The sequence below is a fragment of the Cannabis sativa genome, chromosome 1 (assembly GCF_029168945.1).
Source record: "Cannabis sativa cultivar Pink pepper isolate KNU-18-1 chromosome 1, ASM2916894v1, whole genome shotgun sequence".
Taxonomy (NCBI): domain Eukaryota; kingdom Viridiplantae; phylum Streptophyta; class Magnoliopsida; order Rosales; family Cannabaceae; genus Cannabis; species Cannabis sativa.
The window spans coordinates 45,434,041-45,457,189 of NC_083601.1; the positions used below are offsets into that span (position 1 = coordinate 45,434,041).

A 23,149-nucleotide genomic window follows, 5' to 3' on the forward strand; every position below is an offset into this window, starting at 1 on the left:
TGCAGGCTGCTTTTCCTCTTCAAGAAATAAGCTCCATTTTTTTTTTCTGGGGGCTGGTAGAAAATAAGCTTGTTATATCATGAGCAAGGTAGTTGAGGAAATAAATTTAGAACCCTATTTACCAAATTTAACTGAGCAGTACTTATCATCACTTTATTACCCCCTCTTTTTATGACTATGTTCGAAAATGTCTTGTCTTGGTAATATATGTAACCCTAACAAAAAATAGAATAAAATAAATAAATAAATAATGGTTGCAGCTCAAATTACTCCTATATGTATAAATTATTATATGATGACGATGAATGTTATGCTTCCCAGGAACTGGAATTCTGTCATTATGTATGTACAATATTGCAGTTTCAGCAATGTGTATAGGACTATGTGCCATGCCATTATATGTATACTATATAATACTCTCTCCATGTCTTATCTAAACACACTCATTTGGATTAATTGATATATAAACCAATATAATTAGGTGAATTTTAATCAATTTACTGTAGTCTGTAGCATAACATTAACTAAACGTCCTGTCTATTTTGTACTTTACATATTGACATGTCTCTGGTTGTTACGTGTTGCCATGCCAAGGGGGAGAAATAAGTTTGCTGAAATTAGCTTTTTATAACTCTCAATCAAAGTACTTTGACCAAAAAAATTCCCAATTAATTAATTATGTGATTTGGGATAATGAAGTGTGGTTAAAGAGAATGATTTTTACATAATTCAAATATTAATGAGTTTTAATTTACAAGTCACTTGTATATTATGTTAAAAGTTGAACAAGATTGATTGGAGAGTTTGACAGCATTTTTAATTTTTGTCCAAACCTTGAATCCATTTACAATGAAAATAGTGCTCTTATTTATAGAAAAGGATAGGAATATGTCTTTCTTGTTGAAGGCCTTTTGTTGGAAATTGCCCTAAATGTCGTCTCTTTAGGTTATTTCCCATGGTGAGAAGGACTTTCTCTCAATTAGGCCTTTGGTCAAGGCCCAAAATCAAGGGGTAGGTGTGTGTGGACAAGACTTATTTACTGGTAATTGTGACAAGTAAGAGTATGAGCCGCCTATGAATATATGGAAATGTGTGTCAAAAATGGTAGTGGAAAATTTTTTGTTATTTTAAAAATTTAGTGTTGTGTAATATTATTGTTATTAGTTTAGAATTGTTATACATAATTTGATATTTAACATTTAATACAATATTCCCTTAATTAAAAAAAAAGATTTAATACAATGTCTTGTTTTGACAAATATTTAAATACAATTCTCTGTTAATTCTCTCTTAAAAGTGCTTACTGCATCCTTCAGGCTTCTAAAGATCCAAGAACAGGTAGCAACAATTCAAGCTTTTGGCAAAAGTTATGGCAATTAAAGATCCCACCAAAAGTTAGAAACTTCCTATGGTGTGCTGCTTCTGGGACTTTGCCGACTTGTATAAATCTCAAAACAAAGCATGTTGATGTTCCCTCTCCTTGCCCTGTCTGCCGAGCTGCACCTGAAACAACCTCACATATCCTTCTCTCTTGTTACTTTGCTACTTCTTGTTGGAACCATATGGGTCTACCAGTCGGGATCTCTCTAGACTTCTCTTTTGCTAGCTGGTTGGATGGCCTTTTCCACTCTCTTGATGCTGACCGAGTCTGTTCACTTGTTATGGTTGGGTGGTCCTTATGGAAAGCAAGAAACTCAATGGTTTGGAAAGATAAGGTACTCACTGTTGCAAATGTCCTAACTTCGGCTCGCATTGCTCTTGATCATTGGCGTAAAGCTCAGGATAACACTTCTCTATCCTATATCTACTCTAGTAGTTGTGGTGATAGAGCTGAGCTCTGGACTAAACCGGAAACAAATACAATCAAGATTAATGTTGATGATGCGATCTTTGCTAGTGATAACCAATATGGCTATGGTATGGTTGCCAAGCTAAAGCTCACTGCTTTTATAGTGCTTTTGGACCAGAGGTTGTCGAGATTATGGGTATCAAAGAGGCCTTAAGCTGGATTAAACGACAAAGTTGGCAACATGTTGAACTAGAATCTGACAGCTTAGTCTCCATCCAAGCAATTCGCAATCACTCATCCCTTTGCTCCATCTTTGGGAATCTGGTTCAAGACTGTCATTCTCTTTTGCTTTCTATGCCTTTAATAAAACTTCGTTTTGTTAAACGATCCGCAAACCGTCTAGCACATATTGTTTCTAGGATGTCACGGTCCTTATCTGGTCGTAGTATTTCTGTGTCTAATGCTCCAGTTGCTATTCTGGATGTTTTGTACTCAAAATGTTAATTTAATGAAGTTGATATTTCATCAAAAACAAATAAAAAAATAATGTGGTATAATACTGTCTTTTTTTTAAAGGAAAGATTTCATAAAATCAACAAATAGTTACAAATGGAATGGCAAGTCCTTATCAACAAAAGGACTAGCAACAACGGGCACTACCACGTCTCTATGCTCAAAACAAAAATTAATCCTACTCGAAATTCAACAAAGGAAATCAATGTATTTAAGAAAACTATCAACATATCACGACAACCTCTTTCGATGGATTTGACGAGTTGAATCGCAACAAGGTGGTCAAAAGCTATAATCGAATTCTGCAGCTTTTTTTTCACCGTAAGCATAATCCCAAATCCCAAATCCCAAAACGGATGGCTGAATAAAATTTGTTTTAAGCCCAAAGTACCTGACCATCATGGTTTCTATTCTAGCTACCACACCAGTACCAAAAGATCGACTAGATGAGCAAAGACCAACATCCACATTGATTTTCACCACATTCACAACAATGGGAGTCCACTTCTAATCTTGGTTCGAAGGAGTAAAGCTGAATGTATTCTTAGAAGATCAGCCTTGAAAATCTACAATATACTTAGTAAACCATTCTATAGTAGCATCAGCTTTAAGAATCCTCCATTCACCTATTTATTCCTTATGTGCCACAGGTGCTAAGAAATCACCACAAAAATATCAAAAGCATTAGTAAGCCTGCAGCCTTTAACCTCCTTCCACAGTCCACATTTTTTCCATGTGGCTATTGTTGAAGATGAAAGTTTTAATATTTCCGATAGCTAAGTAAATGAACTTTAATGCATATTACGAAGAATTAAGACAAGAAAGCTACATCAATGAACACCAAAAATACAAGCTTACTCTGCATTGGAAACACATTCCAACCGAGTAGTGATTGGGTCCTCAAGAATCGGGTAAAGTAACATCCACTATAAAATCAATTCAATTATATACATCAGTTCTGATTTTACAAATCAAACTACATAATCTGAAATAATTTTACACGATGTTACCTAATTCTTGAACACAATCAAAATAACTGATCTAAGCACACTTAGATCTAAGAAAACAAGCTCTTCTTGCTTCCAACAAGCTGAAGATCCTTCAGCAGTTCAGTTTGAACTCTCCTCAAACAATGCAGATTCGAACTCCTTCTTCAACCTCTTGAAGATTCACTGAATTTTTATCTGCATATAACACAGAAACACCAGAAAAATATTTTTCTCTAGCAGAGCAAGAATCAAAACGATTCTATCAAAAATGAGAGAGTTAGTTAGAAAAAAGCAACAACCGAATATTATATACTCAATTGCAAAAGAAATAGCTCGGCTAACTAACAACCCCAGCGGAATCCAACTGGCACTGACTTAAACAAGAAAGGAATATAAAAGCTGAAAGCTGACATGGCAGACCATAAAAATCACCAAGACAAAACAGATGAAACTGATGACAATTTAAATGACCAATGTAAAAAGCTAAGATAGCAAACATGGAAAGTCAAAAACTATTGCACTTACCGAAGAGCACTTCCAAATAGCAAGTATTATATCCTCCTTAAAGCCACCACCACATCTTGAGCACTTAGGATCGACTTTCAACTTCTTGCAAAATAAACCACAGTATTAGTGGGGAGACAAGAATAGCCCAACTTCCAAAGAAAGTAAATTGTGTGAGATTTACTTGAACTGGGTGAGATTTTGAAACAAAAATAATTTACAAAATCATCAATTGCGATTCAGTAAATTGTGTCTAGTAAACGTAGTTCCATTAAACGAAAAATATATATTCAGCTTGCTATAAATGTATGGTTACATACCTTATTTGCACTTTTGCCGCAATCTACAACTGCAGGTTCATTGCTCAAAATAGGCTCATCATTGTCAACTGGATACATTCGTATTATTTTGAAATTCTTTTTCTACCGATGTTGGCTGCATCTCATCCCAGTAAAATTGCTGATTTGAATGTCTTTCATTCAACTCAGATTCACACTTATTAGAAACACTATATCGTCCCTTCTCGTAAATGGTTGGCCACTACACGGGACTTCGAAGCCAGCTTTGGAAACTTCAACTACCATTCTACGTTTTTTCTTGAAAGTTTCAGCATACAAATGAAAAACTGGATAAGATAATTGTTTCATCATGATTTTGTTAGTGTTAAACATATGCAACAAATACAAACCTGACCAATGTTTCTAGTTGACTTTAAAAGAGAATATGCACCATCTGGAATTGTGTATTTCCTACAAAATTTATCATCAACAAGCCATCACAAGGGATGTAAAAAAGAAAGTATAATTATCAATTCTATGAGTAAAAAGGATAATCGTTACTGTAAAATCTCCAAACTTTTTGTTAGCAAAAGTGCTTTTTCCTTCTCTTCCTACACAAACCACAAGCAAATCATTACAAATAATTTCAACAACAATCCAAGTGAACCCACATATGCAAAATGACGGAGCAACACACCTCCAACTTTTTCATCTTCTTTTTTTGAGATTTGCTCAATTTAGGAGCTGGGTTTGCCTTGATTTCTTGACTTTCCTAAAAAACATTCCTCATAAAATTAGAAAAAGAACAATAAAAAAAAACATCTTTTATTAATAAGATCAAAGTATTACAAAGGATATACCATGCCTTGTTCTTTTTCTTACTTTGCAAGATCAAAGCGTCGCTGTCATTATTTTCTAAACTGCCAAAAGCAAGCAAAAGTAATAAGAATAATATTCAAAATAATGGAAACTCTAGCCTCACTTTGGTATGCTAAGGTTCACTAATCATTAATAAGCAGAAATAAGTTACCTCAACATATCTTGTTCACATGACAAGTTCCGAGACTGTCTTCTTCTCTCCATATCCAAATTGCTTTTTTTGCTCAATTTTTAACTTATGCAGCAGCCCTTGTACCAAATAAAAGGCGACAATCTTATTCAAAATGCATAGGCAATTTTAGCTTTATCTGACAAGATTGGATATCAACTGAAAACACAAGTAGAGAAATTTAGATATACTTGTGAAATAAATCTTACCTATTATATACAAGCCTATCTAACGTCAATTCACAAGTATATATCTAAATTTCTCTACTTGTATTTTCAGTTGATATCCAATGTTGTCAGATCAAGCGAAAATTGTCTATGCATTTTCAGTCGATATCCAATCTTATCATTAGTACCACTATTTATCATTACCAAACCAATGTCCTACATTAGAAGTCTCCTAAAAAAGTTGAAATCAGTTTATAGACATTGAAACAACATTAGTACCACTATTTATCATTACAGCAAACAAAAAATAAATAAAAAAGTGAGAATAAATCTGTAATCTCAGAATAAATAAGAATATATCTCACTCTCATGAATATATTCAAACATCATTATCACAGGAGTAGAATAAATAAAAATAAAAATAAAAAACGAAACAAAGGTTAATAAAGAGTCTTTACCATAGCCATATAACAATGTAAGTAGCATTAGAAAAAAAAACAATAGAATAACAAGTGTATTCCTAGATAACAAGAGAAAAAGAATCACAGTAGAAACAGAGACAACAAGAGAATTAGAAATCGTAGATTATTAGACACAAATAATCATTCACAAACTAATAACCATCATCATCACATATTATCATTCATCAAAAGACACATAATAATCACTAATAACCATAACCTTTTAATTAAGTAAATAAGAACTGAACAACATTTACGAGCCAAAGAAAGAAAAAATAATACAAAAGAGAGAGGGAAGGAAGGGTTAGAAGGCGGTAGAGGTTAGGTTACCTTATTAGCGAGTTGCGCCGTTGTCTGAGTTTCCTCCGGCGAAGAGAAGGTCGTCACTGAGCTGATTGTGTTTCAGGGAAGGAAGAGAAGAGAAGAGAGAGGGAGGGAGGCGAGGGGCAGGGACGTGTTTTCAGTTCTTGATCGATTGGGCCATCATATTGGGCTTTTCACATTTTGGGGTACGGCCATAATCTATGGGCCTGTCCATTATTGGGTTAACAATGGGGTATTTACAAAAATATGGAGAAAAAAACATAATTTCAAAAAAATACAAAAACGACAAAAAAAAATTATAAAAATACCGTAAGTACGGAATTCTAAATATTTTTACGGTTTTTTAGATTTTATTTCAGTTTTTTGTGCATTTTTATGATATACTCTTATTATTTTATTATTTTATGGTTGATTTTTTATTATTTGTAAATTATTTTTTATATTATTTTGATATTGTTTTATTGTATTTTTATAGAATACCGTAAAAATATACATAAAAAAAACTTGAAATATCAAATGGTAAAAAATTTATAAAAATTAGTAATTTATGTAATTATCTAAAAAAAAAAGAAAAGAAAAAAAAAACTTTACTTTAAAAGGTCTTTGTAGAATTTGAAAAAAGAAGTCTTTGGGAGAACCGGAGAAGCTAAAGCTAGGACTCTTTCCAAATTGAAATAAGTTTTATATTCATAATGTAATCATAAATATGTTTTTATTTTAACACCCAAACACGTTTTTCAAAATAATGAATTATTTTGTAATTTTTTTTCCCAGAAAAAAAAAATATATTTTCACATTGCTTTGGTATTTTTGTAAATATATATATTAAAATTCGTGAAAATATAATTTTTTTATCATTTTTGGTATTTATAAATTTTTTTGCCTGTTAAAAATTCCCCTGAATTATTGAGATTGTTAGATTTAATCACTTTTGTCTAGTTTCATTCAATTTTAATGTTTCAGTAATTGTTTATGTACTAAATGATGATCCCTATATTTTGATATCTAACAAATCATGCCCCTCGAACTTTAATATATACTAAATCATGTACTCTGAACTTTCATCTATGTTAGAATTGTTTTATTAAAATTGAACAAAAATTCTTAAATTCAACAATCTCAATAGTTCAGCGGTATTTTTAACGACCTTAAAAGTTTAGAGGACAAGATTTGGTACATTTCAAAATTCAGAGACTAATTAACTTTTATGAAATAATCCATGATGATAATCAGGTCAAAAAAAAAAGAGTAGAGCACAACAAAAATAAATCAATATAATATGGGGATCAAATTCTAACATTATGATGACGTACGTTCTCTATATTTTGACTTCAAATAAGTCAATATTGAAATGTCAGTAGAGGCCAAATTATTCCTAGGAGATAACCCATCTAGACACGATTGCAGCAACATTGTAGTTTGAATGATTAATCGAAACTAAAAGCCAATTTTGAATAAGGGCATGAGACTGTAGTTTGATCATCTGGGATTATAAATAAAGGCTAAAGGACACTATTGTGTGTCAATCCAAAGATGTTATCAGATTGTGAAATGTTATCTCTTGGTGGTGGTGGATACTAATAATGGTGTTTAATTGCTGATAATTTACAAGTAAAAATTTATGGCGTTCTAGTCCAAATATCAGCTTAGCAAATAAATACCATCACTAATCAAACCACCAAAAAGTCTATATGACGACTCAGCCCAACACATTCACACCCTTTTCTTCCACAAATCTCTCTCTAATCCCCTTTATATGCAGCCCCATTATCCATACCCTTTCTTTCCAATTCCAAAATGTACACAAATAACTATCTATGTTCAAGTTTTGAAGACTTTTCATTCTTGCCCTTGTGAATTTCTATGAACTAAAGTTATGAATCAAATTAGCTGCAGATTTGGTGATGCCTCCATGTTGTTGTGTGTAGCCTTTGGTTTTGTCAACCGAAAACCTCTCGATGAGGACGATGCTGAGCCTGTAGACGAACTTGATTTGCTCTTCTTCCGCTTGGGATTCTTGGGAATATTCGGGAGTTCGTTTGGAGGAAGATCGGTGAACATCTCGGATACAGGTTGGCGACTCAAGGATTGCTCAAAATCTGAACATAACAGTGTGAATCATGTCATGACTAGAAGAAAATAACTGCTAATGTCTATTGTCTAAACTCTTGACCACTTTACTATGGCCACCCAAAAACAGAACACAGAGAGAACTTGCACTTAAAAATTAGTGTAACTTATTTTGGCTTAAATGAAAATGCATGACCAAAAATGTGTTAAGACAACACAAACAGGGCTAAACTTAAAGAAACAAGTGGTTGAGAATTTAAGGTAAACAAAGGAGAGCATTGTTGATGATATTTAATGTTGTCTAGATTGCACTATTGAGTAGCTTGCCTTGGGTAAATGAGCTAGTAAGATTCTCTTGTTAGTATAGTATTATTAACCCGTGACAGTAACAGCCAAAGTACTCTATCTACCTATTGAGGCAAAGAATCTTGAAAAATTCTTTAGCTTAGCTTAAAAATCTGATACTAATTAATACACTAAAATTAGCATTAATAATCTATCTTCTTCTACAAACTATTTAACCCGTGAAAAGGGTCTCTTCTGTTTGAATTTGTCTGCACATTTGCACATGGCAACCGGCATAGTTTCATAATAGACCAAAAATAAATTAAAACACTGAGGAGCTAAAATGGGCAAACTTATTTATTTCACAATCACTTCTTTTATTAAAAAAAAAAGTGTCAAAAACTCATAGTACTTGTTCTTAAGATGTAAAAGCTTAAAAGAAGAAAAAGACACAAAGAAGAGGTACTTCAATGCAAATTAACCTTGAGAAGACCACGTGGAAAGGGCTATAGAATTGGAATCATTTCCCTCACTAACTCCATTGTTACCAAGTGATGTTGCTGAGAAATCTGATCTAGATTTGAAATCATTCATCTGGAAGAAGAAAAAAAAATAAAAATTAAATCTTTTTTTTTTTAACATATTGGTGCATGACTTTTTTTTTAAGAATATAAAAGAAAAGAACATGGGAGCCACGATAAATGACATGAAAAATATAAAAAAGAGATTATTAATTAGAGATAATGAAACAATTTTGTGGACAACATACCCAACTGGGTGCACTACCAGATGGGCCATCCCATCCAATATGTGCCACATGTTTAACATCTGTTGGGTACCCAATTTCCATCTCTCGCTCCTTCACAACTACAACAAAGATCCAATTTTTATTTTTAATATTAAGTTAATAAATACAAAAAATATAATGATGTATTCAAAGAACAACATCAATTAATCATCATGTAAGAAATAGTGCATTGAAAATGATTACCAAAGATTTGGGAGATAAATTTGAAGCTTTTATAGATTCCTTTCATCTTGGTTGCCATGGAGGAAACTAGAAGCCCAATAATGGTGGCTAAGCCTCTTAAAAAAATACCCAACAGAAGAGAAAAGAGAGATTGTTTTCTTCTTTTGCCTGCTGCTGCAAAGTAAATGTACTTATCTCAAATCTTTTGCTTTTAAAACTAACCAAAAAAAACATAATAAGAAGAGCCAACTAGGCTCCATTGCATGTGATTTTGGAACTTTTTTTTTTTACTTTTTCTGTGAATGAAGATTGGTATCTAATCACAGAATATAAAAAAGACAAAATGCAATTAGAAAAAGATTACGATTTTAATTTGTTAAAAAAAAAAAAAACAACCAAAATTTTAGCATATGCCCATAAAGGAAAGAAGTATAATAATACCTTGAGGTGGTGGTGGGTGTAATTGCATAAAGATTTGGAGAGTTTAAAAGGAAAGAAATTTGTTTCCTAATTTCTCCAAAGGATTGTGCCAAGTTGGATTCTTCATATTTCTACAACTAATGGAAGAACATGCAAAATCTTCTCTTAAAGAATCAGCAGCCTTAATAAGTAACCTAAAAAGCTATATTTATATATAATGAATGAATAAATGAATCAAGCAAAGGTAGAAGAATAGATAGATAGAGGGAAAATGGTATAATGGGTTGGCAAAAATGTTTGTGATTCTATTCTGTGATAATAGAAGTGGGAGGTCTAAGAAGAAGAGGGGAAAAAAACAAGGTGGGGAAGCATGAAATGAAAACATCCAAAAGAAAAGGTGAGAGAAAAGCTTTTTTCGATAAACGAGAGAAACAAAAGTACAGAGTGCAGCATTAATAAATTGGGGGTGTTGAATGGTCTTCCTTTTTAGAATTTATTTGGTTTAATTGGTTCAGAAGAAGAGTTATTACATGTTTACATGTTATGTTATCTATGTGGTGTTAGCGATGTGGGCAAGTTAGTACCCGTATCTATTGTTTTTTAAGATTTTTTTTTATCAACTATTATTTGTTTTAGTATGCTAAATATTAATTATCGAATTAATTATATTTCCTTATATAAGAAAAAAAAATTAGTCTATTTTTTTTTTTTCATAATTACTTGTTGTAGCCAGTGACGGATCCCGGATTTTTACTTTATGAGAGCTTATTTATCATAAAAAAATATTTATAACTACATTATAATCACTCTTACTAAATTTATCTAATTTTGTGAGATTTTTTCTACTATTTTGGCCAATGATTATTAAATTAAAAAATTTACATTTAATTTTTTAAAATGCAATATTTTTGTTCGTGGGGGCTATAGCCCAATGGGCCCGTCCCTGGTTGTAGCTATTTGAAACCACTTGTAAATTTTTAAAAAAATTTAAATAATTTATAATGACGAAAAATAAAATTTAAACAGTTACTTACCGTGTGTATACGAATAAACAGTGGCACATATAATAAAATATGTAAATTTTATTTTTAAATTTGTAAAATACTTAAAATTTATAGGTGATCTTAAATAATTATAACATACAAGATCATAAGAATAAATTAAACTAATGAGAAAGAAAGTGAAGTAAATATCGATAAAAACAAATACTAAATAAATTACAATTAAAAAAAAATTAAAATAAATTTTGAACTTATTTGTTTTCATTATTTTGATTCTTATTTTAAAAAAATACAAAATAAAATTAGTTTTACCAAAAATAAATTTTCCATTCCTTTTGACGTCTAATGAATATGGTAAACTATGTTTTAAAAATGAGTGTGCAGGCCATATTTTTGCAATTGTGCTCAAATATACACAGCGTAAAGCTAACTTAGACTGTTTGATATAATTTTTTTGAAAAATTAAAAGTTATTTAAAAAAATCTATAATAAAAATGTGTCTAGTAAGTATTTTAAAAAAAATATCTTATTAAAAAATTTATAGAAAAGTTACAACTAAAAATTAAAGCTGGTACAACCCAATTTTTTTTAAAAAAATTATTTTGACTAAAAGACTATAATAAATTATTTTATACTAAAAACATATTTAATTTTCTTTTTGAATAAATATTTAATTATTTATTATATACTACAAAAATAAATAAATAATATTTAAATTTCTTATAATTTATTTTGTTTTGAAAAATATTTATATTTATATTATTATTATTATTAACAAATCACAACAACCTAGAGTTTTTATAAACCACAATTTTTTACAAATTATAAAAATATTTGAAAAATATTATAAATTATTTTTATAAAATATATATAAATTTATACTACGGAAAAAAATAATTAAAAATATATAAAAAAATAATAAAAATTTTATATAACATAATTTTTTATATATTTGTAATTATAATAAATTAGATTATAACATTATCATTATTATAATAAAATCTTAAAAACTCGTAGCAATTTATCGAATACTCAACTTAACTTTTTTCTACCGTTGTTTTTTTTCACAACACGGTCACAACTGTTTTTTCTTACAGTACAATTATACTAAATTAGCCCTTAATGATGAAAATAATCATTAATTATTAAAAAAATATATATTAAAAATTATGAAAAATTTGTCAATACTAATAAAAATTATGATAAATTTGTCAATACTACTTTTTCTTGGAATGAAAATAGAGGCTAAAATCGGCCACTACAACGTTCTTGATAGCAAGAGGAAGAGTGCTATCAGAAAAATGACAATTTGACCATAGACACACATTGCGAGTAAGACAATAAATAATATCATTAGCAGATCATTTGATAAAATAAACTTAAACATCGATAATAGAATTTAATAAAGATTTGCAATCGTCAATAAGAATATTAAAAATAAAAGAGAAAGAAAATAAATTTTGAATCGCTTGAACCACCAAAAGAGAATTATACCCTAGGCTTCTTGTTGAATCCAACTAAGTGCTTCTTTAAATGCGAACAACTTCAGCAACAGAAACCTTATCAAAAAAAAAAACTTCAGCAACAGAAAGAAGAACACTTCTATACCAAAACTGAGTGAAAGCTCTTAACACACGATCTAGCTTTACAAGTTTGATTTGCTTTAAATATAGCTCCATTCATGTTAATTTTGATTGGAAAATTTGATTTTCTATACTTACATATACCTAATATTTTATTTCTAAACTAATACATATCATCATTGAAAATATGTGACCACTTTATCTAAAACCTAAAAATACCCCTCTCAAATTTTCCATACTTTTTTTTAGTGCAAAAACATAAAAAAAAAAATGGTAGTCCGATGGGGTCCGATGGTCACCTAATGCTACTTTTGTATGTACAAAAACATAAAAAAAAATTGGTAGCAGATTTGGTCCGATGGTAGTCCGATGGGTGGTCCGATGGGTGGTCCGATGGGGTGGCCCGATGAATGGTCCGATGGGTGGCTCGATGGGTGGTCCGATGGTGTAAATGGGGTGATGTAAATGAGGGTATTTTCGGGATATCATAAAAATTGTCATATCTTACAAATATTAGTGATTATTTGTTTAGAAATTTTTTTTAAAACAAATGTAAGCATAAAAAATCAAATTTGCCTTTTGATTTTATTAAATGTCGATTTAGTCCATTGTTAATATTACTTAATTATATGTATTGCTAAAGTAAAATTTGATTGCCAAAAATTAATAAAACTTGAAATATATATTTTGGGTCAAATATAGTTCATGTTATATTTTGTATCAAATTTTTTTAGAAATTTGACCATAAACATTGTGCACCATATTAAGACCTTCATTTTTGAATCAAAATATACATGGTAAAAAATGGTAATACACTACTTATAAAACATTCTATTGATAATGTTGTTATATATTTTTTAAAAATTTAGGATGTCATAGGAAAATCACCTTGACATGTTTATTTGACCAATAATATTATATGGTAATATATAATTGAATGCATTTGCGATTTTTCATTACACTCTTTAATTCTCAATTAAATTAAATAATTATGAAATATATATTATAATTTATTACTCACAATATATTTTTTTTAATATTTAATTCTAATAAAAAAGTATATTATCTTACGATTTTATTGCACTCGTACTCTTTTTTAGCTGTTAAGTGTCAATTAAACTCGTTAAGTGTCAGCTCAAAAACACGTGACGATATATTTTAGCTTATTTAATACGTGATCCAATAATATGTCGTTACGTGTTTCTAAATTGATATTTAACCGCAAAAAAAAAGTACGACTGTAATAAAATCATAAAATAAGCTACTTTTGCCACTACTTTTTTTATTAGAGTCATATGTATAATAATTATAAATATTAAGAGAATTTCGACACAAATATTTTTTCTTATTATATACCTCATCGCCATTGGTAACTTCAATTAATGATTTCTAAGCTCCTCACATTACTAAATATAAACCAAGTGGACTATATTTATATATGAGATATTCATACTGTTAATGAGTGAAAATAAAATATAATTGGTTACTTCTTTTATTGTTAATTTGTATTAAGATGGAACTCATGCATCTTAACTATTCTAAATTCTAAATTTTTTTTTTTATTATTATATAAAGTAAATGTGTAAGGATATGATGTATGCTTATCACCCATCGTTTATTGTTTTTTGATATAATATTATTCTTCATTATTACATATTGTTTGATGATCAAATTTTTATTTACTTTTATATAAACAGTATTATGAAGTTTATATATAGATCAATACAGTTTGTTATATAGAATTTTTTTTTAGTTCATTTGAACAAATGTTCTGCAAGACTGCAACTGTATTATTATTATTATTATTTGTAAGAATGCTTTGTCACCAATTAGTTGTTCGTATATTTATCAATTTTGCAGTTAATTAATGTTGTTGACTGATTTAAATATTAATGGTAAATATATTTATTTATTTATTATTTTTTATGTATTTATTTTCATTGATTAATTATCTGCACCATTAATATTTTTGGATTTGGTGAACTTGTATCATTAATGTAAATATAAAATAAAATTCATACTCTGTTCAAAAAATAAAATAAAACTCATCCCTGTCCCAATCTATCTTACCAACAATAAATTGACTCAAAATTAATGTTATGTAATAATTAATATTAAAAGATCCACTCAAATCTGTCTTAATTAGGCCTGATTTTATATCGAACACAGTGCCAGCTTAGCTTACCCAATATTAAAAAAAAAAATTATATATAAATTACAATATGTGTAAGGATGAGTCACCTGGCAAAATATTAGGTCTAAGTGTTAAAAATTGTCAAATTTGAGATATAAGACAACATGACGATGCCTCTCAAAGATGATGCAAAATTTGTACTAATTAACAATAAGTATTTTGATTTTTATTATTTTATATTTATATTTATATTTGAAGAAATTATATTATATATTCATTTTATTTTACTTGTTTTAATTTTTACTATTTTTATATTTTTTACTCACTTTTATAAATGATGTCCCAATTAAATATTTTAAGTTAGTGTAAAATGTAAATTATAAGCTAGACTTAGATAGAGAGTGATAGTATATATTTTAATAATATATAATATAAATGTATTAATGGATATAAAAAAAGTATTTTTTTTAACTTATCCTTTTATATTTAGCTATAATATTAGATAATAGATTTTTCTATAATAATAAAATTTATTACCTTTCTTTGGGAAGAAAGTGTAGAATCACTAAACTATGCCTATAATTACATTTTATATCAATAATAAATAATGGTTTAGAGAGAATTTGTGTGCCAGAAATATTATATGTAGTTTAGTATTTCTTTCTGCCAAATATTCTCAAAAGCTCGGAAAGACTTTTAAATAATTTGAGACAAATTTTATTCACAAAACTAAATGAATTGTAAGGTTTTTTTTGTCCCAAATAATTTAGCAACTTAATTTCATTACAAATCATCCAAAACTATAGTTGCATAAACATAGATCAAGTAAAGAATTTCTACTAAAAGACACGATAATTTATAGATCGTTTTAAATAAAAATATTTATATAGAGAAATATAAAATTTAAGAATATATAGTACTTTACTTATATAAACTAATTTTTTTGTAGAATGGAGAGTCAATAATTATCTCTATATTTATAAGCACATGTTGCACCATTGAAATACAATGTTCATTAGCTGTATATACTACAGTGTAATTTTCCCTCTCTTTCGAATTCGAAACATATCTGTTTTTGTTTATAGATTTCGTAAATAAATTGACTTATCGCTGTACCATATATATATATATATATAGGTCCACTTTGAAAATGGATAGATACATCTAGCTACTAAAAAGACTTATTACTTTAAACAATTTTTTAAAACTTTTTTTTAAACATTTCTTGGGAAAGGTCCAACAGTTTCATTAGTATTACACACAAAAGAAAAAGAAAATGTCTTGCCAACCTTTTTTCAATACGTAAATCATTAATGATTGCAATATATATAACTGTCCATTGATCTATTTTCAAATATTTCGTGCTCTAAAAACGTCATGATTTCACTTAATCCTCTTAATTTGGATATGATTGGTACCTGAAAATAAATAAATAAAGAAATGGATTTGATTAAGGCGCTGTCATATGGTTTCTGAATTATTTTGCATAAAAATATACATATAATAATTATAGTGAGAGCAATTATTATATATTATATATACGCGTATCTTTATATTTGTAATAATCAAGTTGAGTTATCAAATGTTGTATATATATACATGCTTAGGTGTATTAATTAATTAACCAAAATAGATGTTGTTTTAAATGGTTGGAGGCACGTTTTTTAGCTACAATTGTTGCTTAAACTGCAACACAATCTCTATTTCTTGGTTCCCTTATTGTACCCAAGTTGATTTCAAAAATTAAATATAAATTGAGATTTTGACATTCTCTCTCTTCATAACTAATTATTATTAGTATTATGTTACAATAATAATAATAATAATAAATTAATTAGGTTCCAGATTCTAAATAATATGTTGGTATAATTAATTTTGGAGTTTCATAGTGCATTAATAGTAACCTCTCTTAATTTAATTATATATGGCAAATGACATGGGTCACCAACTTATTGGGTCAGCGGATACACAATGGATATTTTGGATGACGCAGACATAATTATATAGTAAAGTATATTGAAATTGAAAATTATTAAAGTCAATACTGATTTTGGTTGAATTTATAAAAATAAGTTTAAAATTGAAGATTATGATGTAACTGAATAGCTGGGACATCATTGATCGAATAGAAGAAGAAACCAATAAAATTAATTAATAATTAATATAACGTAATCATGGTTTACACACCACAGATTTTTGCTGCATACCAAATAGTAATGAGTTTGTACTGTCCTCCTACTATTTTGGTACAAATATTTAGCCGGCCAAGTTTATTTTTCGAGCTTAGCTTAACTAAAAATAATGAAAAAAAATATTGAAATGGCCGTTGAAGTTTTTTTTTTTGTTCGCTGCAATTTTTTTTAAATATTAATAAATGATCCAAAACTAAATATTTTTTTTTCTTGGAGTATATTGGTTTTACACATTTGAATGAAAAAAAAAATCAATTCCTATTTTTCTTCACTAAACCATATACATGATGTTACATAATAATATATTGTTATTAACACTAAGAGTACCTAACACCACATAAAAGAGAATTTTAACGATTGTTTAACTGTTTAACGAAATTCTCTAAGTCTATGCTTAGAAGTTGGATTTTGGTGAGGAAAAAAAATAAAGAAAATACAGAGAAGAAAAATGAAAAATAATATATTATTATTGAACACTAATAGTACCTAATACCACATAAAAGAGTGGTTTTATAATTGTTTAACGAAATTTTCTAAATTTATGTTTGGAAGTTAGATTTTAGTGAGGAAAAAAAATAAAGAAAATACAGAGAAAAAAAATGAAAAATAATAAATAATAAATTCTGTATAAAATGAAGAAATACATATAAAAACATTCAATTCAACAAATTTTCCATATTAAATTTGAAAAGTTAAATTTATTTTTTTGTTATTCACATTTTTATTTTTTTTTTTGATACACTTTTCTTTCCTTATTAAAAATTAACTTTTAAAGATAGCTTAAAAGTTATTTTATTAAATTATATAAGATCCGATACTTAATTGTATTAATAATGATTAACTATTTGAAAGATAATAATTAATAACTAGACACCACCAGTGTGTTTGAGCATTTCTATAATAGTATATGATATATTTATTATTTTTTGTGGTAACAGTATTTAATTAATATGAGTTTAAGTTGAGCTTGTGGTCCATTACATTTCAGTTTATTGGTTTCGAATCAGGCAAGGCTCATTAATTTCTTGCTATTGATCATTTCCTTTTCTTCATGGCTAGGTACTATTTGAGTAAACAGTTGGGCATATTTACATGCAAGCTTCTGTTACCTAACTCAGCAAATTTTAGTAACCATTTAAATGTAAATTCACCAAATTGTCTTTGTGGAAATTAAGAAAAAATATCCATAATCAACACTGAACATGGCAATCCGTAAAGTAGAAGAAGACACTGATTAAAGAGAAAAATCATAATCAGAACCTTTACTGTGGAAAGAACACAATATATTTTCTGATTTTATACTAAAATGGGCCAACTGAAAGCTCAAATTTAAGCCCGTAAAATATGTGGCCCGAATGAGAGGTTCCAAATGGGCCCAATTCCATTACGGGCCGATTTATAAAATGAGCGAAGAGAAAAGGAGTTTTTACAAAAATACTAGATTTTGAGTAAAATTTATAATTTTATTGCTATACGAATTTTATTACAAAAATACCATCTTTTTATAAAACAATGGTAAGAAAACAAAACAGAACAATTAACAACAGCAGTGGATAAAAAACAACCGTAGAACAACAATAAAAACTTAACACATATAAACCCTAAACCCTAAAACTTACACAATAGTTTTGAAAAAATTTCTGCAAACAAAATTTAATATTTCAATATATCGTGTAAAAACTCAAGAGAAAAATAAATCGTTATTGGAATTACAATATCCATTAGTGTATAAAACCGTTTCCTCTTATTAATAGAAATTTAAAAAAAAGATTTTTTTTTTAATATTTTTGACAGATTTGTTATAATTTTTTTACAAGCAACAACATTGTTTTGAAACTACAGAAAACAAAATTATATTTGAAAAAAAAAAATTCACACTACTTTATTGTAGCAACAACAAAAAAAAATAATAAAAAACAACACTCCGTTCAAAAAAAAAAATCCTTAAAAATATATATAGAAAAAACAGCAAATTCATAAAAATATAAAATTTTGTCACTTTTGTATAATTTTGAAATAAACTTTATTTTTCCTACAATACATTGTTTGTTTGCCACTTCTTGTTTTTATTTCTTCATCGTTTAGCCAAAATATAATGAAAAATGTAGGAATAGATCAAAGTGTTTTTTTTAGCAAGAACAAATCTTAAGTTGATCACGTGAAAAGCCAGAGTACTTGTGCATTTCCGATACAATGAAAAAACCTCATTTGATTCAATTTTTTGTTAATATGTGCTACGTTTTGTATTATTATTACTCACTTTAAATTTGCAGTGTCCAAATTGCTTTGACATTAATTGACATTTCTTTTAGTGTGGTGTTATCTCTGAATAGTTTTTCTTTCATAGCTCTTGCTCATTGTGCTAATGTGAATAGAATGAAATAGCTCATATTTGATATTACTAATACCACTAGTGCCAAAATCACTTGATAAGATTACTCAAATCCTTTTCTTCACATAAAAACCTGTTAAGAACTTGGAATTTCATGACCTACTTCAAATTTAGAAAATTAAGGCCTCGGCATTGTACTTATTTAAATGACAACAATGATATACATACAACTCACCATCGTTGCTAATAGTACGAAAACCAACTAATTCTAGAATAAATAAAGCCTAAGCCATATCCAAAATAACTTAATTATAGTCCCTCAGTGAAAGTCACACCAGTGGATTTCAACCAAACTCCACCTTGAATCAATTGGGCTACTGTGAACTTTTGGGCTTCTGCTGCACTCATCACACGATAACCGGCCCATTTAACTCTCTTGCTGGTTCCAGCTCCTGGGCCTGTGTTCAAATACTCTCCATAATACAACGTTTTCAAAGCGAAATCCCCGGCCCACTCGAACCATCCAGCTGGAACAATGACATCACCAATGTTAGACTGCATAACAACAGTTCTAGAGTACATCTTCCATGGACGGCCCAAATAGGAGGGGAATTGGGCCTTAACGGGCTCCAAATCAGAACTGGCAATGATGTCACATTTCTGAATTGAGGTACCTGTGTTCTGGTTTGGGTCTTCTCTACCTTGGGCCGTGACCATATTTTTCTGACCTTTCATGGGCTTTCGGACAATCAATTTACAGTTCTGCAAAACCACAGCTGCATTTCCAAATATGAAGTCCACTGTGCCTGTAATGGAAGAATCTCTATAGAATTGCCTATTTGTGTGAGCGTAAAGAGTGTCTTGATAAGCATCAATACGACACCGGTTTATGACGGTTTGATCTGCCCCGACCCGAAGTGCTACCGCTTGGTGCTTTTCTGGGCCAGCTGTGTTTTGGAAACCTATGTCTTGGGCTATAAATCCATCACCAACAGCAACTGCATTCACAGATCATTATAGAGTTAAGAAAACAACAACAATAATTTAATGAAATGAATCCCACATGTTACCGACAAATATGACAATTTTGTTTTTTCAATTTCATTTTATATGACTTTAAGGAGGAGAAAAAACAAAAAACAGTGGATTTGGAGATCTTTAATAACAATAATTAGAAAAATTGTCTGTCGTTGTCAATTAAAAAAAATAATATATTTTTAATTATAATAATTAAAAAAATCCCTCGTAATACATTGTATTCTAAAAGAAGATTGAAAAGTTGCAATTTTTTTTCTTATGTCTTCTAAATTCTAATCTGGCTACCTAGCTGAGCCTAATGTGTGCAGTAATTACATAATGTCAAGTTGAATAGTAGAAGGCCGCCATTTTTTAGAAGGAGCACTGTTATTGGGGATAGTAGGGCTTAGCAATAAAATATTTTCTTGTCTTGCCATTTGTTTAGTAATATTCTTTAAAAGTATTATATTAAACTATATAAAATTGGTACTTAATTACATTAAAATGAATATATGAATGACACGTATAAAAGTGGTAAGTAAGTGTTTTTAACATTTTTATTTTACTACAATATATTTTATAGGGTACTCACATTCTTAAAAAGAGTGCACTCTTTATTTATTTCGGTATTTAAAAGATTTTTTTAATTTAATATTTTTTTGGTGTACGTTATAATTATATTTAAGACATTTTGTAAAATTTTAAAAAATTTGAAGTAATTTATAATATAAAAAGTAATGTACAAACAATTTATTTCACACGGGTATAAAATAAAAGAGTCACGCGTGCAACAAACTGTTTAAATCTTATTTTTAGCGCATTAAATTTCTTTGAATGTCTCAAAAGTTTTCATGATATATATCTTAAATAAATATAAAGACTATAAAAAAAATTGGAGTAAACAATTCTTTAATAAATAGAGGTACATTAATGTATCATTTTTAGGAGGGTTGATTATAAAATTTTCTTATAAAATAATAAGTCAATTATTATCTTCTAGTTAGTGGTTCACAAATTCAAAATAACAATAATAATATTATATATATTAATTAAGATTAGTCCAAGATAAATTAATAATAGATAATATTATTATGATTAATTAATTACCTACTGTTGCTGAGTTGAAAGTGGTGGAACCATCAACAACATTAAGACTACCAGTGATGATAGTGGCATCCATACCATCACCAACAAGCATAACATTTTTCTTGTTCTTTCCAATCTCAACTTTCTCCTTATAAACACCCTTTTTCACATAAATAACAAATCTGCTCGTGCTTTTATCAGGTACAGCAGCCACAGCTTCATTAATCGTCTTAAACTTTCCACTACCATCCTTGGCCACAACAATATTGGCTTTGATAGCGTTACCCGAACTCTCCAAAAGCCTTCGGTCACCCGCTTTAACCCACGTGGGAAATTCATCCCCGTTTAATGGCTCTTCTAACAACTCTTCCACCGGCTTAACTGACACTATTAGAGATAATGACGTTCTTGCCCTTGATATTAACTCTTTCAGCTTTGGCTCCATTATGGTTCTGATATCTGAGCCTTCTTCGAGCCCATCTAAACACGTGGCATGGTTGGTGAGAACGGCACTGAGCCATGCATGGGCGTCATCGTAGGAATGAGAGTACAAACTCGTAATTGAGTCAGTAACTCTTTCTCTTGAAATGTCAAGTAAGTCAACGCAGTCATTTAGAGCCGCACGATCAGTTGGACTCATCGTGTTGATCTGACGGCTGACAACGTTGGCTATGTTAAGAGCTTCGGTTATTTGAGGTGTGGTTTTTTGTAGGAAGGTATTTAAAAGGTGGTGAATTTTGTTGTGTGATGATGATATTTGGGATGATCTTGCGGCTGTTGATAAGACCATAGATAAACATGATTCTTTTTCTATGGATTTATCACAGACGTGTGATGCTAGTGAATAAGGAGTAAACGAGGTCGTTTTGATGGAATTGAAAGCAAAGAAAGTTGTGCTTATAATAGCAACAAAGGAGATGAGAACTAGGAGAAGAGTTTTTGTGTGGGAAGTATTAGTTTTGGGGGATTTGATTAGAGGCTCATGATGGCTTATTGCCATGATGAAATATTATCTAGTGATATGTGGAAAAAGAGTAGTGTGTGTGTGTGTGGAATAAACTTGTGTAGTGTTGTGTTTAAATAGATCTTAATTAGGGACCATATTGTAAATTAAATATTTTATTATTTTTCTACAAGGCCATGGTATTGGTATGGATGGATGAGATGATTATATATATAGATATAATATATATTATATATGCATGTTCGCTGGATTAGTAGAAAGAACGTTTTTTTATTCCAAACATAACATGCATGGTTATGGTTATATATTCTTTATTCAAACCTCCAAAAAACTATTATATATAATAACTTATTAAATTCTGTGAGATCCACTAGTTTTATTTTTATTAATTTTACAAAGACTAATAAATTATTAACATCGATCTATTACCATCCAAACAATTCAATAGGTATAATTAGTAGGATTATTTTTTCTAGTTGAATTACTTAATGTGAGTATATATTAAAAAAAAAAGAGTCATGTGAGAGTGAGAGAGGTAACTTCTCACCCATTAAATATTATTTTGTGTAATGAAATAAAAACGACAGATCGATCTATGGGGGTAGCTTAATTAATTTTCACCAGATCACATAACCACACGATCGATTACAAGAATTTGTAATTGATGACCAGTATTTTTTTTTTTATTTAGCTGTCTTTTAAGTATTCGAGTGTTAATTTTTTTGTGTATTAAATATACCAATTACGTACACAGTAATAAATTAATAAATAAAAAATTAGGGGTTATAATTTTTTTGTGTATTGTATATATACCAATTACGTACACACTATTCGTGTGTTTGTTTAAATTTTTTACTTCATTTCTTTATATTACAATGTTATCAATTTCCAAACTGTGTACATATTAATTGAAAAGTAATTGATATATTTCAAATATTATTGTGAGTAGTTGGATTAATGGAACAAGTAGCTAGGTTGCTGCTGGTTTGTAATAGGCCTTAGAAGAAACCAAATGTAACTTT

General features: G+C 29.1%; 2 protein-coding genes and 1 long non-coding RNA gene across 17 annotated transcripts; all 3 read right to left on the reverse strand.

The window, feature by feature from the left end:
• Positions 1 to 2,325: 2,325 nt before the first annotated feature.
• Positions 2,326 to 6,389, reverse strand: LOC115704949 (uncharacterized). Of its 14 annotated transcripts, none has more exons than XR_009685682.1 (9): positions 6,080 to 6,389; positions 5,331 to 5,520; positions 5,104 to 5,201; positions 4,934 to 4,993; positions 4,771 to 4,845; positions 4,635 to 4,684; positions 4,116 to 4,544; positions 3,161 to 3,897; positions 2,326 to 2,955 (listed from the first exon to the last, which is right to left on the reverse strand). It is a non-coding gene; the product is annotated as an uncharacterized LOC115704949 (long non-coding RNA). The 14 variants fall into 14 exon arrangements; XR_009685680.1 differs by having other exon boundaries at positions 5,104 to 5,280; positions 5,389 to 5,520; positions 6,080 to 6,388; XR_009685688.1 differs by lacking the exon at positions 5,331 to 5,520 and having other exon boundaries at positions 4,116 to 4,380; positions 4,484 to 4,544; positions 5,104 to 5,280; positions 6,080 to 6,386.
• Positions 6,390 to 7,593: 1,204 nt separating this feature from the next.
• On the reverse strand, positions 7,594 to 10,346 carry LOC115703634 (CRIB domain-containing protein RIC10). 2 transcript variants are annotated; one of them, XM_030630872.2, is made up of 5 exons: positions 9,840 to 10,346; positions 9,420 to 9,569; positions 9,198 to 9,295; positions 8,911 to 9,022; positions 7,594 to 8,172 (listed from the first exon to the last, which is right to left on the reverse strand). In XM_030630872.2, the coding sequence occupies exons 1-5, from the start codon at positions 9,865 to 9,867 to the stop codon at positions 7,955 to 7,957; spliced, it is 606 nt and encodes a 201-aa protein (XP_030486732.2). In that variant the 5' UTR covers positions 9,868 to 10,346; the 3' UTR covers positions 7,594 to 7,954. The 2 variants fall into 2 exon arrangements, with proteins under 2 accessions (XP_030486732.2, XP_030486731.2); XM_030630871.2 differs by having other exon boundaries at positions 9,420 to 9,572; positions 9,840 to 10,345.
• An 8,883-nt stretch (positions 10,347 to 19,229) lies between these two features.
• Positions 19,230 to 22,308, reverse strand: LOC115707813 (pectinesterase). The gene is made up of 2 exons (XM_030635886.2): positions 21,185 to 22,308; positions 19,230 to 20,058 (listed from the first exon to the last, which is right to left on the reverse strand). Exons 1-2 carry the CDS (start codon positions 22,161 to 22,163, stop codon positions 19,370 to 19,372), a joined length of 1,668 nt encoding a protein of 555 aa, XP_030491746.2. The 5' UTR covers positions 22,164 to 22,308; the 3' UTR covers positions 19,230 to 19,369.
• Positions 22,309 to 23,149: the final 841 nt, after the last annotated feature.

What these genes read in the sequence shown, in the direction of transcription:
- LOC115707813 (XM_030635886.2), bottom strand. Translation starts at nt 22,163, where the DNA reads ATGGCAATAAGCCATCATGAGCCTCTAATCAAATCCCCCAAAACTAAT. An exon ending in TTTCAACTCAGCAACAGTAG is followed by an intron (nt 20,059 to 21,184) that starts GTAATTAATTAA and finishes CTGTGAATGCAG; the next exon opens with TTGCTGTTGGTGATGGATTT.
- LOC115703634 (XM_030630871.2), bottom strand. Translation starts at nt 9,867, where the DNA reads ATGCAATTACACCCACCACCACCTCAAG. An exon ending in ATTTATCTCCCAAATCTTTG is followed by an intron (nt 9,296 to 9,419) that starts GTAATCATTTTC and finishes TCTTTGTTGTAG; the next exon opens with TTGTGAAGGAGCGAGAGATG. An exon ending in TTCCACGTGGTCTTCTCAAG is followed by an intron (nt 8,173 to 8,910) that starts GTTAATTTGCAT and finishes TGTTATGTTCAG; the next exon opens with ATTTTGAGCAATCCTTGAGT.